The sequence below is a fragment of the Numida meleagris genome, chromosome 2, assembly GCF_002078875.1.
Source record: "Numida meleagris isolate 19003 breed g44 Domestic line chromosome 2, NumMel1.0, whole genome shotgun sequence".
Taxonomy (NCBI): Eukaryota; Metazoa; Chordata; class Aves; order Galliformes; family Numididae; genus Numida; species Numida meleagris.
The window spans coordinates 94184223-94202533 of NC_034410.1; the positions used below are offsets into that span (position 1 = coordinate 94184223).

The following is an 18311-nucleotide window of genomic DNA, read 5'->3' on the forward strand; positions in this document are numbered from 1 at the left end:
ACTATTATCGCTATTTCTTTACTCTTTTCACTCAAAAACTTTGAGTTTCCAGAAGTTCTATGTTGAGAGATTTTTGCACAAAATAGTTTTTTAAAAGATTATGCAAGCTAACACAAGGTGCTTTAACTATGTGAATAAACCTACATGTAGGAAATCAGTTGCAAGGAAACATAATGAACAGAAAGATCAATAGTAAAGATTTCCAGATTTTCCCAGAGGAAGAGCACGTCTCTTTAAGAATAAGTATTCCTTCAGAGAATCATCACTGCAACACAGAGATGTCCTAATTTTTCTAGTAATGGATTGATCTTAAATTCAAATCTTTATTTTTTTTAAAGAAAGGGCAACCAAGAAAACTATATGGATAGTATTGATAGCCAGTAAATTTATGGGTTGAGGAAGAATGGTTAGTTGCATCACAATTCCAAATACAAAATCATTTTTCAAAAGGATAGATCATGTTCCATCAATTAAATTGTCATCTTTTTACTCCTGGACATTTTCCCTGACCTTACAACACAGGTAATCATCTATCCTGTCAGTGTCCAACTTAAAGACACCGAGGTACCATTTGACAGTCTACAATCAGGACCAAACATTCTCTCAATCCAACAAACTGTCTGATCCAGTAAATCCTGTTTACTGCAGCATTGTTCGCAGTCCTAAGCTGAGGTGTAAACAGGACACCAACCCTACCTTGAACTTTCATTAATAAACTGTTATAGCCCGTAGCTTCACAACTTCAACTTCAAATATTTCTTGTAGTTTGTATATCTGATACAGGCTGAAAAGATAAATAGGGTCCATTCACTGAAAAATAGTTTATTTTCCTCTCCGTTGCAGATTTCTCTACAATTTTCTCTACAATTATTTAGGTCTTAGTAGCAAAGTTAGAATGTCAGTTCATTAAAATGAATTCTACTTGAATCCATTTCATAAACTTTTTCATCAATGGCAGCAAATACGAAGGAGAAAATCTGTGCTGCTAATCAAAGGGTGTTCCATATATTTCTTTATTGACAATTGCTAATAACACACTGGCTTTTTGGTGGCTGGCATATATTTCCATTTTTCCAGAATGCTTAAGCTGTCATTTTTAACCTAAATTTTAACACATATTGGTAGATATCAAAGAATCACAATTATCTGAGAACTTGAACTATTTCAGTTCTGATATTAGGGCAAAAGGAAGGGAAAAGTTTTTGTGGAGAGGATCTTTAATTTAGAATGATATTTGTACTGTAATTTACCTAAGTCAAGATTCACAGATGTTTTGGACATGTTGCAGATATTGACCTTTTCTGTGATAGGGTCAAATAAAGGCAAGATAAGAGGGCTGTTGATTTTATGTTGAGTTAGAAATTATTCAAATGGATCAGCTTTAAATCTCTGGGTTTACTGTTTTAGAAACTTCTGCAGAGCTTTTTAAAAATCTTGTTATTACAGTGTGTGATATTTGATCAAAGTTTTAAATTGGTTTGTATCAGGAATATGTGTGTAACTTCAGCTAACTTTTAAGGAAAATCAGTTTGCCAATTTTTGAAATGCTAATTTTTGAAATTACACACTCCCTTAAAATTGAATTGTAACCACAATAACAAATTAAATATAAGCCTTTAAAGACAGCCAGTTAGTAAAGACATTAACCAATATAAGTTAATGATGTATAATGCTCAAAACATTTCTATGTTGTCCTCACGTTTCCGAGTGATATCAGCTACTACCAGAAATATTAAACATCATTACTATGAAGATATCCACAATACCTCCTTAATACCTACATGCAGTAGCCCAGCATTGTTTCGATCTATACTTTGTGGCACTTCTGTGCTTCAGCCTCTGGCATTCACTCAGATCTCGTGCAATGATATCTATAAGGCCTTTCCACTCCAGGAGCACAAAACGGGAGACATGGGACTTTGAGGCAAACTTTATGCTCATTCCTTCCTCCTCTTCCCTCATAGCCTTTTTAGTCTTCCTTAACTCATGGACAAAGCCCAAGACTGGTTCCAGCCCATTAACAAGTCAGATAAACCAAAACAGATGTTGTTTGTGAATGGAGAGTGACAGTCTCCACTAGCCACTGGTACCAAAGACTTAAGTATAATGTAAAGGTTTTTCTTTTCTTTTTTCTTTTCTTTTTTCTTTTTGTTTTACATAAATATTAAGTGTTTCAGTTCATCTCTACCAGGTACAATAAATGTAGCAAGAAAGACAGGTTTTATTTTTTACTTTTATTTTTTACTTTTTGAGTAATAAGTAAAGCTGTTTAGATGTGTGGAGAGACTTGAAAATGAAATAAAGCCAAAGCTTTGTTGAGTATTGAATTTTTATTTCCAGTTATTAACAAGGCTAACGTGTGTGTCTCACATCAGCTATTTTCGTGTATAACATCACAGAAACTCTCTTCCTTTAAGTAATAATTTGCAATCTTTTTTTGTTTGAAATATAATACTGCCAGATTTTTTAAGTAAAAGGAATTTAAAAAACCACTAAGATCTTCAGAAAAGCCATATCTTCTAGTTTCTTGCTATGTATTGTCATAAAGTATTTACTTCTTTTGGGATAATCAATATAATTGGACCTGACCCAAATATAATTTGAATCTGACCTGAAGTCATTTCAAATAATAGAAAAGACTGACCTCAATTAGCCTTAGATAATATCCTAAAATATTTGTGAAATGTAATACAGAATAATTTTACTTCCATAACCTCCCTTTAGGTTAAAGGTTATGGTTCTCCAAGCTTTATGGTTAATTTGGCTTTATAATCCTGTGATCTCTTTCATTTTGTTTAATATCCAATTAAAAATCCTTGTCAAAAATATAATTTCGTACTAAATAAAAGATAATTTCTTCTTAATATTTCATGAATGCTGTAGGTAGTTAATTTAAAATTGTGTTATATGAATAAACTATGAATGTATGTGACTATGTAAGACAAGTGCCGCTCAAGAACTTCATGGTAATCCCTGATTAAGTAATCAGTAGTTGTGTGATGCAAACAGTGAAGTTGTTTAAAATGTAGTTTCGCAAAGCTTGTGAAGATGAAACTGCCAAGAGTCAACACAGATTTAGACAGTGCACAGTTACAGCTAACAATAATTTCGCACAATTTTCCATCTAACCTGAATATATACTCGATACTGCAGTCAATGTGGGACAGACTTTCTTTCAATCATTCATGTAGTAAAGATTTGGCAAAATGTGCAAAACAAGCTCCCTTTAAAAAATAGTCCTTATTTTCTCCACTGCACACTATACACTTCCCAAAAATTGATTCTCAATATGTTTTTGGAATACATGGAGCATGTTAGGGCATGGATCTGTGCATATAGGTAAACCTCAAATATTTACCGGAGTTTTTCATATGTCACTATATCTGTACAGGAGAAGAAAGAGTTAACTCATCCAAGAAGGATATGTAGAAATATTATTCATCAGAGAGCAAAACAAAGGTGTAAAATAGTAATTATTTATGTATTCTGCAGCTCAGTTAATCTAATCCGAAAATAAATTAATATTTACAACATATTTTTAAAGTGTTCAATATTTATGTTTTAATTTTAGATTATCTGATTATTTTTCCCAAGCGCTGAAGGAATTTCTCAGGAATATATCAAAAACTTCGTCTCCTGCCTGATCTTTCTCAAAAATTGTGGTGTTCATCCTTCTTTCCAAGGCCACCACTGCTTCTTCAAATATTCACATTGTGTTTGAGTAACAATGAACAACTGTCAAGTATCAAATGAAAGTATCAAATGTTCACTGTTTAGTAATATAAATTAATAGAAAATTCATTAGCATTGTTTCACTTATATTCTACTGGCTCCTAAAGTGAGATTCAAATGTAAAAGTAATGCCGACTAATGATAGCTGCAGAGTGCACAGGCAGGGAAAATCATTTTTAGATCTCTAGCTCTAAGTTAGAGGCATTGTTTAGTGTGCAAAATTAAAGGAAATGGAATCGAGGACACCATAGCAAATTCAGTATTGAGTATGAGGTTTTCATATGGTCTAAAATCAGTCAAAGACATTTATAATTGCAATTACCATAAAACTTTCTTAACCTGAGGGTTAAGAACCTGAGTTCCCATACTTGTATTTCCACTGACATAGTGAAAATTTTTATGCTTTTTAATGTTATACTTGTATTTATAATTTCAAGTTAAACTAAAACTCATCAAAATGTCTCTTATCTGGCCTGAATCAGACATCTTTTGATGGAACACTAGCACCTGAAAACAAATAAGCATTTTTTCTCTTTAAAATGAAGAGATGGTGGATTTAATGTTGAAATTCTTCCTTAATTTGTACTCAGGAATAAAAGCTTCAGAGAGGGTTTGAAGCTTCTACCAGCCATTCTCCAGTGGTTTCATTGGAGTTTTATCAACTATCTTCAGCTGTAGCCCAGTGTCTTCTTCTTGTATATATTTCACAGAGAGCTAGAATCAGCACTGGGAAAGATTCACAGTAAACTAACTGTTAACAATATATGCAAAACTTACAAAAAATGTTATGCACTAGCAGGAATCTGAAGAGTTTGTTAAGAACAGACTTAATCTGAACAAAATGATATATTATCACCTCTGAATACCATACCATAGGTGTGAAATTTATTGTTAACAAGAATTATAAAACAAAGCCTCTGGGCACTGGAATGAGAAATACATCATAAAATGCTTAACTGCATCCCTGCATAGCTATTTGAGTTTCACAAATTTTTGAAAGGGGTAAATACTTAATCTAGCATGTTATTTCCAGTTAAGTCTTGAAATATCTAACTGTTGCAGGTGGCTCATTGATAATTAAGTAACTTAGTGTGATACAGTAAAAAATAATGAAATATTTAGAAGGTAATAGTAAAAAGTTTCCCACAACACCAACATTCTATTTTGCACTTACCCACAGGAGACATCTCAGGAACTCCAGCAGTGTAAGGACCATCCAGAAATTTTGGTTCATTGTCATTGATGTCCTGAATCTTAATGACGAACTCAGATTCTGGTTCCACGGGTTTATTAGTCAGCCTATCTAGTGCTTGTGCTCGGAGTGTGTAGTAGGCCTGCTCTTCTCGATCCAGCCTCTTTGTAGCATGAATATCCCCTGTGTTCTCATCAATAATGAAAATGGAACTTGCCCCTTCGCCTGACAAGATGTATTTGATGGAACCATCTCCTTTATCAACATCAGAGTGAAGCTGGTGAAAAATTGATGAGAGATGAGATTAACTTCCAAGAGAGTCAGTGGCATGGAGATATGTAAAAAATAATTATTATGTCAAGCAGTAGTACACAAAACTTTATTGTTCTTGGAAAGACAAGCTGAATGTTTACTGTGCACAGCCTATGAGGGACTATTTGAATCTGTCAGCTTACTCTTTTGAGGAAAATGATTTCACTCTTTTCTATAAACATTTCATTTTCAAATGCATTTTATATTGTCTTACAGGTTTCTCGTATTGGAATTTTACACAACCACTCACATACAAGCCTATGCACACATTATTATCATAACCTTTACTCTCACCTAAGTGTCACTAATTTTTGGTTTTTGTTTATTGCCCTACTAAAGGGTGCGACTTCAAACAAATGTCATTATAAACTTGTTAGCGTTTGCTCCTGCAGCTGTATGGGAAATGACATACAGTTTTCCTCAGTGTTTACTGTATAGTTCACTAAAATACTTGAATGAACAGAATGGATTGGCCAGTGGTTCAGTTTCTCACTACTATGCAGTAGAACAATGACTTCACTTCCATATATTCTTTATTGCCATCTAACTTTAGAATAATAGAGAGTCTGAGAAAGACTAAGAAATGTCCTAATGCTGTCTGAACTACAGCATCAAAAGCCAAGTGTAGTTTCCCTTAAAACTTGCAGCAGACTCAGAAGAAAGATCTTATTAGGTCAAAATATATCTCCCTTTGGAAAAGCAAAACAGATTTACAGAAAGAAACTTTCTTCCTCATTTTGCAAGCTCTTTTAAGTCACAAAGATTCCACATTTTTTGTTGCTCCTTTTTCTCTACTGAGTCCTACTGTGTGGATTACAGAATCCACACTTACACAAATCTCATATTCTTTTCAGACTTGTATCAGCAATATAATATCATGTCAAAGTAACACCCATATATTTAATATGATACAGATGAACACAACATTAATAAAATTTGAAGATAGATTATTATTTGTAAATAACTGAGAACAACATTATTGATAGGATTTTTTTTTCTTTTATACTAAATATGTGCTCTTCCTCCAAATGGTGAGTTTGGAGTTAAATTTACTGTCATCATCATTACAGTGTCCTCCACTAACTTTTTTTTTCCTCCCAGCTGGAATTATCATTGAGAGAGTAATCACTTCCAGAATACACTTGCAGAAAATTGCTATCTTGAGCATAACTTTGCACAGCTGCAAGGCCTTTCCCTATATCAGAAGGCGAAAACTGGTGACCAATTTTGAATTTTTCAGATGGATAAAAAGCTGTCTATTTCTTATACATTAGCTCAAATACACTGTTAATATATCTCATAGTTTTGCAATTGCAGGGTACTCCATCTCACTTTCAAGACAGAAAATGAATCTGAGCTTTGGTCTGGATCAATGAAATATAACTAGGGTGGCTCAAGCAGATATGGGTACATTATTTCAAAATGGAGCTCATTCTCATTTGACTGCTATGTAACTCCTGAGATAGTGAAAGAAGTCTGGGATTGCTTTGGTAGAGTTTCCCAAATCTTTAAAATCCTGTTTCTCAGCACAATCAAGACCAGTCAGTGCTGAGACTGTGAGCAGATCAAGAGAAAATATATTTCACACCCAGCTTCTTTGAACATCCACAGAACTGCCTATTCCTCAGCCACAATATTGAGTTAACTCAATAAACTATACCATTGTTCATCTCACAAATCTGGCAGCAGTGGCTCTTGCTAGTTTTTCAAACTTGACTGGAAGAAGTACCCATCTTTTTTACAAAGAAACAATGGTGTGTGCGAGTAAGAATCTGTTCAGCTTATGGTTTTTTTCCTTATGTTGTATTTCAGGGTTCTCCTATGAGCTACACAGCATCATATTACTCAAGAACAGAAGCTATGGGGTACAAAGATTCAATGCTTTTATCTCCTTGAAGAGATTCCGTTTTTTTCCATATCCCATATTCTAGCAGAGCACTGGTCTTTCTCTGATGGCTGAGACTTATCCATTCTCCCTGTAAAAATAATTCCAGTTTTTATGGTATAGCTAAGAATATGCTAGATGAGAGAAAGAGCAGATGATACTAGCATACCCAGCTGTTTATTAGGTAGAACAGATGCTTGAACAATTGAGATGTGCAAGTTGATTCTTTAGACAGAAAAGGGAACTGAATTTACACCTCACCTTGCAGAGAGTACAGTTAATTCTCCCTTATGAGGATGAAGCCTCACCCATCAGCGCACCAGACTGTAGTACTCACATCTGGATCTCATGCTGTAGGCCCACACAGCCTCCCTTTCACCTTGTATTTCAATCAAGATGCCCTTATTAACTTTCTAGCTGGATTTCAAAAGAAAAGAGACCTTCAGGGGAGAGACTAGAACAATAAAAACTCAAAGATGCACTAAGACTTTCACATACTAAAGAAAAAAAGAAAAAAGAAAAAAGAAAAAAGAAAAAAGAAAAAAGAAAAAAGAAAAAAGAAAAAAGAAAAAAGAAAAAAGAAAAAAGAAAAAAGAAAAAAGAAAATTAGTAGCTTCAGCATTCCCATTTGCTCATGTTGTAACTCTGATTAACCTATTGCTTTTTAAGGAGTTCCACTCTGAAGTCCATGAATCTTCAAGAGGGTTACACTACAGTGGCTTATGCCCTAGAGTGACATGCTGAACAAAAGCCACTGTTTGAAACCATGCCTTGATAGAAAACCGCTACTGCACAGATTAGTAAAGTGGTTACTGATACCCTTTGTTAGTCCAAGTCTGAGGCTCTTGGAGTAAAGATGAAAAACCTTATTTGCATCTTTTATTAATTTTTTTTTCTTTATAAAAACACCAGCCCTTGCTTAAGTGAGTAAAGCACCATTCTCTACCTACTAAACTGCAGGAAAGATGGTATAGCTAAGATTTAGTTAATCTCTGGCACTATGGTACAATCAATTCTATATAAAACACTCCCAAGGATTTGTCTCAAAATTTTTGTGTGTTCTTTAGTAATTGTATGAGAAAACTTGACGTACAAGAGAACAATGGAATACAAGCTATTCTGACAAAATCCAAATACATTTGATGCCATTTTCAGTTCCCTCCAGTATAATCCTCCAAAAAATGATCTTCAAAGTAATTAAAGTAGATGCATAAAAGCTTTGCAACTAAGAAGAAAAAGATTGGACCCAACAGTCCTGCACAATATTTCCACAAAATACTGTGTACAGTTTTGGGTACCACAATAAAAGAAGAAAACAGAACTATTAGAGAGCATCCAAAGATGTGCTTTGAAGCTGGTGAAGGGTCTGGAGGGCAAGATGTATGAGTGGTTTGCTCAGCACAGAGCAGAGGAGGCTGAGAGGAGGCCTTGTGGCAGCCTACAGATCCTCACAAGGGGAGTGGAAGGGCAGTGCTGACTGATCTTTCCTCTCTGGTGACCGTGACAGGACTTGAGGGAATGGCATGGAGCTGTATGAGGGGAGGGTCAGGTTGGTGTTACAAAAAGGTTCAGCAACAGAGGGTGGTCGAGCCTTGGAACAGTCTCCCCAGGGCAGTGGCCACAGCTCCAAGCTATCAGAGTTCAAGGAGTGTCTGGACAACACTCACAGACGTAGGGTGAACCTGTTTGGAGCCAAGAGCTGGACTTAATGATCCTTGCTTTTTCCTACTCAGAGTACTTTATGATTCTGTGATTCCACTTCTGCTACCACCAATGTAACTTCAAATTACCATGCTTCCAGCTACATAACTTAATATTCTAGGAAGCAAGAACTGATGTCTTCATTATAAAGTTATCTTTGACAGTGTTTTTTGCTTTTTCGTTTGTTTTGTTATAAATAAGTACATTTAAGACTGAACCGTGGGATTAGGTACATATTGTTATTTGTTTCCATGATTGTTTTGGCAATAGCTACACAGAACGATATTAGTCCCCAAGATAGTTGCACTTCACAGAATATCTCCAGAAATCATCTGTAAGCTGCAGAAGGATGGCTGCGGCATCTACTATCTAGTCCATTACTCTTATCACTTTCTACAGAGAGATTCCTTTAGGAGACAGAAGTGCAGCTCAGTTTATAGCTGAATACAGAAACACTGACTTCAGAAACAGAGAGGAGCAAAAAAAAAAAACTGCTTCAAATTCTTGTTTCAGTAGACATGGAAGATTAAAAGATTTGATGACTAAATCTCATCTGATCTTGTTCTGGAATATCCTAGAAAAAAAATATTTCAGAAGTTTCAAAAAAAAAAAATTAAATTATTTTCTTATCTTTGTGCCCCTCACAAGAACCTGCCAGAAGATATGTCTAGCTCATAGTATGTTCATTTCTCCTGATGTTTTCTGAAATATATTAAGATGTTTCCATACTTACAATTTATTCCATTAATTTCCACCTCCACAAAATTATCCATGATAGTTACCGTCTATTTTGCCTTGGCTATCAACTGAACTTATCCCAATATGCAAGTCATTATGTAATTAATATATGCTGATTCTATTGCTTCTTTGCTACATTCCACATGCATTAAACTTGAAGATTTTGTGTTTTTATGTTGAGAGCTCTCTGAAATACACCACATGTAAGAACAAGTACAGAAAACAGAAAAATAAAGTAGCAAGCTTTTGCAGAGAGAGATGATGTATTTTTGACAGGAAGATAACTTTGAAGTTCTAGAAAGGTTAACAGAGAGTGAACAGATTTAATAAGTAAAGCCACACAAGGTTTGTGGAGGTAGAGAGGGTCAATCCTTATTAGAAGTAAACTTTTTTTTTCTCTTTAGAAGAGAACAAAATCAAACAAAAAGAGGACGCTCAAATCTTCTGAGGGCCAAGCTCGCCTCTCAAATTTAGAACATGCATATAAGGTATGTGTGAGAAAAGGAAGCAGTCAGCTTCCCTCAGTAGCAAAGCCACTGCTACCTTCACTTCCGTGATGAATAAAATTTTGTTTTCACATATATTTTTGATCCTACAGCAGTAGAAGCTCAGTATAGTGTCTCAACGCATTTATGCTTATTTAGACTCATGAACCATGATTATTCTCAAGAACACTGAAACCTAAGAAATGCATTTCCTTCAATATCCCTAATACTCAACAGTTTCTGGGTTTAGTCTCTTTCTAGGTACAGATCTTCATATCGCATGCCATTAAAGTATGTTAATGCGTTTTTTTCAATAAAGAAGGACTTTTTTTTTTATCAGTAAGCAGAGGTACTGCACTACATTAAAAGCAATTTATCTGGCCACCACTTATATGTCTGAGTTCTGAATGAAAAGTTTGCTATTACTGCTATTACTCTGATTTTCAGTTTGTGTCCCCTTAAAGCAGGTGCAACATTCATATGCTTTTGTCTTCCTCACAGTTCTAACTTTGTTTCTCACTGCGGCAGCATGGCTAATGTTTCAGTGCAAATTCTACATATTCAAGTCTGGGGCCATGAAGAAGAAAAGCTCAAAGAGAACATGAGGACATGATGGGTTTTCAGCAGCAGCAGGATCCCAGAGTAATGACGACAGAGTAAAGACGGACAGAGAAAACATGAGATGTTTCAATGTAGCCCAGCTCCATAGCTCCCTGACACAAGAAGAAATATGCATATGTCTGCAGAACAACTGAAAAGTTTTCTGAGGGTGGAGTTACTATGCCTGCACCCTTTCCTCTCTTCATATGAAAGTAGCTAGCAAGAGGGGAAGGGAATAACTTATACGTCTTTATGACTGTACAGGCACCTATATATCTTGGTCATGTGGAAGTGGCTAAACGAAGAAAGAACACTGAGACAGAAGTAATCACCTTGTCTGTTTTATAACTTACTATCACATAACAATAGAAAATGTACTATTTACAGCTATCACAAAACAATGGAGAACTGGCTATGAAAGAAAGGCATTCTTACCTTCATATAGAACATACCCCTGCTGCTTTCTGGGGAGAGTTAGAGAAGGAATTTGTGTACAGATTAAATATGTAATTGCAAGACAAAGGAAAGTAGGTAACCCCAAACAAAGGCTTCACTTGGCTGCTCCTTTTAAATCTTGTTCATTACATCAACCAAGTTTTTAAAACTTCTTTTCTTAGATTTAATATTTACTTTAGTTGCAACAACGAGGTTTTGAAATCCATTTTCCTCTTAGATTATCACTGTCAATAATAGTATTTTGAATTGTGATAGCATCTAAATTAATAGATATTTGTAGTTTGAGGATTTTTAGGGTTTTTTTTTAGATAACACTTAACTATCAGAACAACTGAGGACTCAGTATTGCTGTTTTAGAACAATTTCAATATGAATAAAAATATTTAAAATGTAGCACAGGCAATTGAGTCAACATTAAACTAAAATCCAGTCTGCACACATACTAAGTTTCTACAACATGAAAGGGCATCACAAACATTCGTTATTGATATCATTGCCTTTTGCAGAGGTAACTATGAAGCTCTCACTTTTGTAAACTGTAGTCATACCTCATTATGAATGGCTTGAGACATCTTTTTGAATGTTGTCTTGTTGCAGAAGTCATGTGGGACAGAAATAAATTCTTAACACTACTGATGTCAGCAAAACCTTATGACTCATGATTCACTTCATACCTAGGCAGCAGTGAAAGTAGTATTCAGCAGGCAGTGAATTTTTTTTCTTTGTTTCACCAAGAGACATTGAGAAAGTGATAAGGTCCTGAAGGGTTTTTGTTTGCTTTTGGTTTTATTAATATTTGTAAAACCATAGCACAAGCCTGGGCTCAAAAAGAAATACGTTCATCTAAATTGTTTTTTTTCAGCTCAACAGATTATACTGAGGACAAGAGATCAAGTAAACATAACTGTTTATATCCAAAATTCCTTACACTTTTAATTAAAGGGAGACTAAATAGAAGGAATTTGGGGGCATACATTTGTAATGCTGACAGAGTTTCCTTGTCTCAGTGATGTCAGCAGTGTGGTAGGGAATCGGCACAGACAGCAGTGCCATAGTGGTACAATTTGCCACTTCGTGTAGCAACTCCATGTACTGTTTTGTTCCCTCCAGACTTTCCCCTTATCAGGAAGAAGCAAAAATAGACGAGGGAATACAGCAAGGTCCCATGCTGTAGACCACGGCATACCTACATTATATTTATTTAATACATGGAGCTTGTAGCAGTCTTACTCAAAACCCGGTCAACCTAGGCAAGATTTTTTCCTCTATGTTGAACTAAATCCCCCAGAACTGCATCTAGAGTCCCCAGAGCAGACTGAAGACCTAAGAGCTTCTGAAATGACTGAGATCCAAGACATTCCAGAGAACTCTTCCAGCATCATTCTTACAGGCTGCCTGAACTCAGACTTCCTCCAAACCCTTTTACCTTGCAACTGGTAACAGTAGAGTCCTAAGAATGACCACAAGCTGATACATACGTATCCAAAAGCACTCAAAAGCAACAAGATATTGAAAAATTAAATATCCCATGAGTGCATTTCACATTCAAGGTATAACCAGAGTACATCCAGTTTGGAGCACCAGCTGTGTCACCCCACAGTTTGTCCCTCTTTGTATCTCTTGCAAGCAAATAGCATGTTGTTTGTGTATTTGTGCCTCAGAGATCTTCATATTCAGTAGGGTGTTATATAGCCAGTAAGAATAAAGTTTTATCTTTTATGTATTCCCAAAGATGCCTGATTAAGGCAGCACTGAACAAGAGAGAAAATAAATAAAAAAGGATGAAGAGGGAAGAGAGGAAATAGATTTAAAAACAAACAAACAAGGAATAAGAACATTGGCAGTTCTGAGGGAACAGGAGAGAAGCAGAGTGGCCAGCAGACCGAGGAAAGCCTTCAAAAGGGACATGCTGGGGTAGAGAAGATGGAGCATGAAAAGGAGGTCAGGAGAACACAGAGAAAAGGAGGACAATTTGAAACAGTATGGAAATAAATCTTTAAGTACAAAAGAAACAAAATCATAAAGTAATAAATAGAGCTGATTTGTTCAGTGATTGAAAAGTGTTAAGCAAGAAAAGTATTGAAGAGTACAGCTGTACAACATTATCAGCATTTCCTTTTCATGCTCTGTGTAATGTAACAGGAATCAAAATTGCTGATAACCCAAATCTTGCCCAGTGTTATTTTACTGGAGGTATGTATTACTAGCACTCTAAGAAATTTAAGTACTAAGAATTTTATTATTTTCCTCAGACATCTTCTTCTATGACTGAAATTGGAATAAGCAGTTAGGCTTCACTGTCCCTTTCTTCCTCTGTGCTGTTTCTTCAGTCAAAGATTCAGTCGCATTTATAGGAGAGTTCAGTAAATAGTATATAGCCCTTATACTCTCCATTGACTGATCAGTTCTCCAGGAGAAGAATAACCTTAATGACTCAGCCACAGAAAGTGAAGTGAATGTTAATTTTGTCAACCTTTTGAAAAAGGGATGTGAGGCAGGAAAGAGAGCAGCAAAATTTTTTAAGCCCTTGATGATTATTATTCAAACAAAATTCAGAATAGAAGTACCAAAAGTCTAAAATTTATACTTCGTAACATTCCAGCTAGTTTCTAAGTAAGCCCTCAAGGCTTCTAAGTGAACAATAAAGTTTAGATGGAAGAATCCCCTAGGAATAAGAGACGCTGTTGTCTAAGGGCTAGTGAACTGAATAATTAATAGGAAATACTGAAAACTGGATGTGATAAGATCAACCATGTCACATTTTTGACATGTTTTCTCTTAATAATGCTCAATTTTGTCCGTAGTATTCTTTCTCCCTGAATACTTGTATGGCAGCTCCATACAAAGACAGATAGAGATCATGTACATACAGAGACATGTGCATGCATACATATACACACACACTTATACACATACATATTCTAATTGTGTGTTTTCCTACATCTGCAGATACTGAAGTACTCAAATCTGTGCCTACTCATGCCACACCCCTCCCATTTAAAAAAAAAAAAACCCTGTTGCAACAGGGACTTGTGCAGCAGCCCATTAGGATCAGCACAGCTACAGGAAGAACTCAGAAGCAGTTGCTGCTGTAGATGGAACTGTATTCTTGAGGAGTTTTAATGGGCAATCATCATGGCATGTCACTCTCTAAAATGACTATTTGTCATTCACATCCTTGAAAGACAGTTTGGCAGCTTCAGGAGCTAAAACTCATCTGTATACTGTGCATCATCACATACTAATTGCATAGAATCAGCTTGGGGGAGGCATAACATTACTGTATTGTAGCACCACCAAGAGCCTGCAGGCAACATAACACATTCTGAAGAATGAAAAGGAGGCCTGTTTTTCCCTCACACACACACGCATCTAAAATTTTTCAAAAAACATTTGTTAGAATTTAGAATGGGTAAAACCAAGCACACTGAACTAGGCCTGTCCTATGTAAACAATATGCATATTGCAATTCTTTCAAACCACTGTCAGTCCCTAAGAATTTATTCCTTGGTATTCTTATTCTGAGTGTTTCAATAACAAAATTATACCACTGACAAACCAAGGCGCAAAGTAGTGGATTTGTCCTCTGATTTACCATATAAGAACTGCCTCTTTTTTTAGCCTAGATTTTTGATTAACGAAAACAGTCTCAATACTCATTTATCGAGGAGCCTAAAACAATTAAATCTTGTCAAAATACCACTGGAGTGAAATCCTGAAAGATTGCTCTTACTAGCTGTATATGAGTCTCCACATTTACTTACAATCAAGAGAGAGACTAAATTCTCCTCCATACATACCACTAGTATTTTTGTATGATCCATAATGCACCATACTACTTAGTGTTACATACTAAACCAACACATTTACTGGGCCAGTGACTTGAATTATTTTGTTATCAAGAATCACTGAAGCCATAGGACAAAATTATCCTAAAGTCACTTCTCTCTTTCAGCAGTATAATAAAATTGTGTGAGGATGCTCTCTTCCTGCATTCCTCACATATATCTTTTATGAAAGTGAACAGGCTTAAAAAATGCAACATGACAAATGGATATTGAAGACCCTAGTATACTCCACGGAAGAGTATCTCTGGGCTAGCAGATGTCCATGGGCTTGAAAAGGTTTATGCATGTGTAGCAGCTTACAGAAATAGCTTTCAAGAAACTTCACTCACTACTCTTCTCAAATTATTTCTCCACTATACATCAAACAATTCCTACTGACACATTAATATATATAAAGAACTATTTCTTGAGTATATACTTTCTTTAAAATAAATATGTTTATAAATGCAGGTAGCTATATATGAATATATATATGTAGGGAAAGAGTAATCTCAAAACTTTCTTATAGCATTGTACATTGTAAGAAAATTCATGATTTTATAGTTTGGGATTTTTTTTAATTTATTTGTTAGGGACCAGAAAAATATGTGAATGCACTTCACAACTGTGGTATAGAAAACAAGTACAGAGTAATGGTAGAATTTATATGTATCTATTATAACGCAAGATAAATGCTTTGTTGTTGTTGTTGTTCTTACAAACAGAAATAAGGGAAAGAACAAGTTGTTTTGTCTCTATCGCTTGTTCTATTTATCCGTGATAATTCAGGCCTGGCATTTCAGTCATAAAAGATGAAAGCACACTGAAGGATCTACTTTTTCATCTCTATGTCTGTAATCTAAAGAATTAGCTATAATAGCACTGAATGGGAAAATAATCACACACACTTCTTGTTGAACTACCCTTATCGATAATACCAAATTTACAAACAAAAATTCATTTGCTATTAAAGTAATTTCTGAGATAAGGTACGTACGTATACTGAATGCCTTTATTTTAGAATAGAAATAACACCTCTCATATTGCCTCTTTTTTATCAAACTACTGATCTATAGTTTAAAGTGATTACCTTATTTCTGCTTCAACTATCCAAAATAGCTTGCAGCACTGTTTGGTTAGTAATGATTTTTTCATAGAAGCTGGCTTCCAAAGAAAATTAGTACCAAGAAACAAATTCCTGGAGGATTTATAGCTTTTTTCTTCTTTTTTCTCTTTTTACTTTCTTTCGTTTATTGTGAGAGAAAGCAGGGGGATATACGGGTGTTTGTTCTTATGTTGTATCCAATCTTGAAATCTCATTTGCTCTTAAAAAAAATAATTATACTAAAACTTCACTTGTAATCTTACCTTGTATGCTAACAGGAAGTGTTGAAACCCTATCAGCCTGGAAGACAAACGTAAAATGTGTAGCTGTAAAGCAGTTGAAGAAATTACTGTGACTAATTATGTCTGTGGAAGCTTATAGAGTACTGGACTATGGCAGACAGCACGATCTGATCATTTTAATTATAAAATATTTACAATACATAAAAAAAAATTGTGTCTACAGCCACACTAACCTTTAATTCTATAAACAGTTAAAGATCCTCTAAATAGAACTTATGAAACTATTAAAACAAAGCAGAAATAGTATGTTGGTCTATGGTTACTTATTTTTACTCAAAGAAATGATAACATGCATGGCAGGGCAACAGCATCTGTTATATTTGGCTTTGTAAATAAATTTATATTGTCTTTCATAAAAACAGTCAAACATTTTAGAAGTTTGGACAAGTGCAATCCTTACTGCTGTCTTTAGCAAAAGATTTATAGCCAACTTGAAATACTATAGAGCAGTGCTTCATATGATTATATCTGCTACACATTATAAAATAATTCACACTACCTAGATGTTTTTCAAAGCATTACCACAAACCTAATTCTGTGAGTATTCCCACACAGATCAATGGGACCATCCCTAGATTTAAAGTGCAAAATTAAGAGTTTGACATAATGTCCATATCACGTGTAACTTGGCCCTGGAGAGTTATGCACAGGATACAGTAATAACTGCTCAGAGTTGAGAGTGGGTCAAGGAACCAAAGCAATAATACACAAATTTTAATATCAAATTTTACTGTAAAATTTTAATGAGTGATTTTACAAGAGAAAGATAGCAATGAAAATCTACAGTAAATTTTAATTTCTTTTTCCCCCCTACTCTTATATATTTCACTTAAAGTGGTTTATCCTATTCATTTTTACCCCAAAGTGTTTGTTTGTAATACACATATCCAGCCATCCATCCATATTTACTGGCTAGTTAATTAACAGCTAATTGTTCAAACTTGACTCCAAAGAATAAAGAATTGTAACCTTGTTAGATCAAACTAAATCTGCATTTTATAATTTTCTAGGTTAAGAAAGCATCCTCACTGATGTCATGCTCATGCATTTCAGGACTTGCCCATTGTTCACGGAAGCTAGTACTGAGCATATGCCTAAGCGCCTTTCTGAACCACAGCCTTAATCCCTGAGCAAAGAAAGGGTACTTTAATAAACAGCAATGTGTATCACATCAAGTAATTGTAAGAAGCAACACTGAAAGCTTAAGTAATTTCATTATATAAATTCACACTGTAGCTGTTCAGTATTCAGAACAAGCTGGAGTAGAGTATGCACAATAAATATGGACGTTAGAAAATCTGTTTTAAATTGTTCAGATAATTTAAAGTGATCTCTTGTGAATAAACACTAAAAGTTTTGGTTTCTTCTTTTTTTGAGCCATTGAAATTTGCAGGTCTAGGAGGGCTGATCTCAAGATAGTAATTCATATTTTGATGGGCATTTTCACTCCACAGGATTAAGGCTGGGAAATAAATGTTTTTAATGCCTGTGTTTTATGCTGTTTTTCTGAAAACACTTGAGGGGAAGGATAATGCATTAGTATTTCAAAACCATAATGAACTGCCTTTACATGAACAATGCTAGGTTAATTGTATATAAAGCCTTCCAGCTTAGAGGGATTTTAACAGCTGTATGTAAAGGGCAATGATCTCCTGATGCCTTTTTCTATTTTGGTGAGAAGCATTTAATAAAGACAATCTAAACAAATTCCTATGCAGTCATTACTTTTTTTTTCCCCTTAAATCGTATTTTGACATTTAAAATGATGACAAGTTATTTATGGATTAAAACTGAATTCCACTCATTGCTTTTTCAGAAAAAAATCCATGGATATGAATTTTGCCCTGTGCAATGCTAATGCCAACCCAGAATTTATTTGTCTGTTCTTTGTATTCTCACCATAACAGATTCTTGCTATGTATCTTAGTCACTGCCATTAAATGCTGGCAACACAATCAGTTTTTGTGCTGTTGATG

The 18311-nt window shown here is 35.0% G+C and overlaps 1 protein-coding gene across 1 annotated transcript in view; it reads right to left on the reverse strand.

The window, feature by feature from the left end:
• The window catches only part of CDH7 (cadherin 7), a 79211-nt gene that overhangs the window by 37073 nt on the left and 23827 nt on the right, over positions 1–18311 (reverse strand). Inside the window, exon 3 of the mRNA XM_021388604.1 lies at positions 4907–5201. Coding sequence (XP_021244279.1) covers positions 4907–5201 — 295 coding nt within the window. The remainder of the gene's footprint in view (positions 1–4906; positions 5202–18311) is intronic.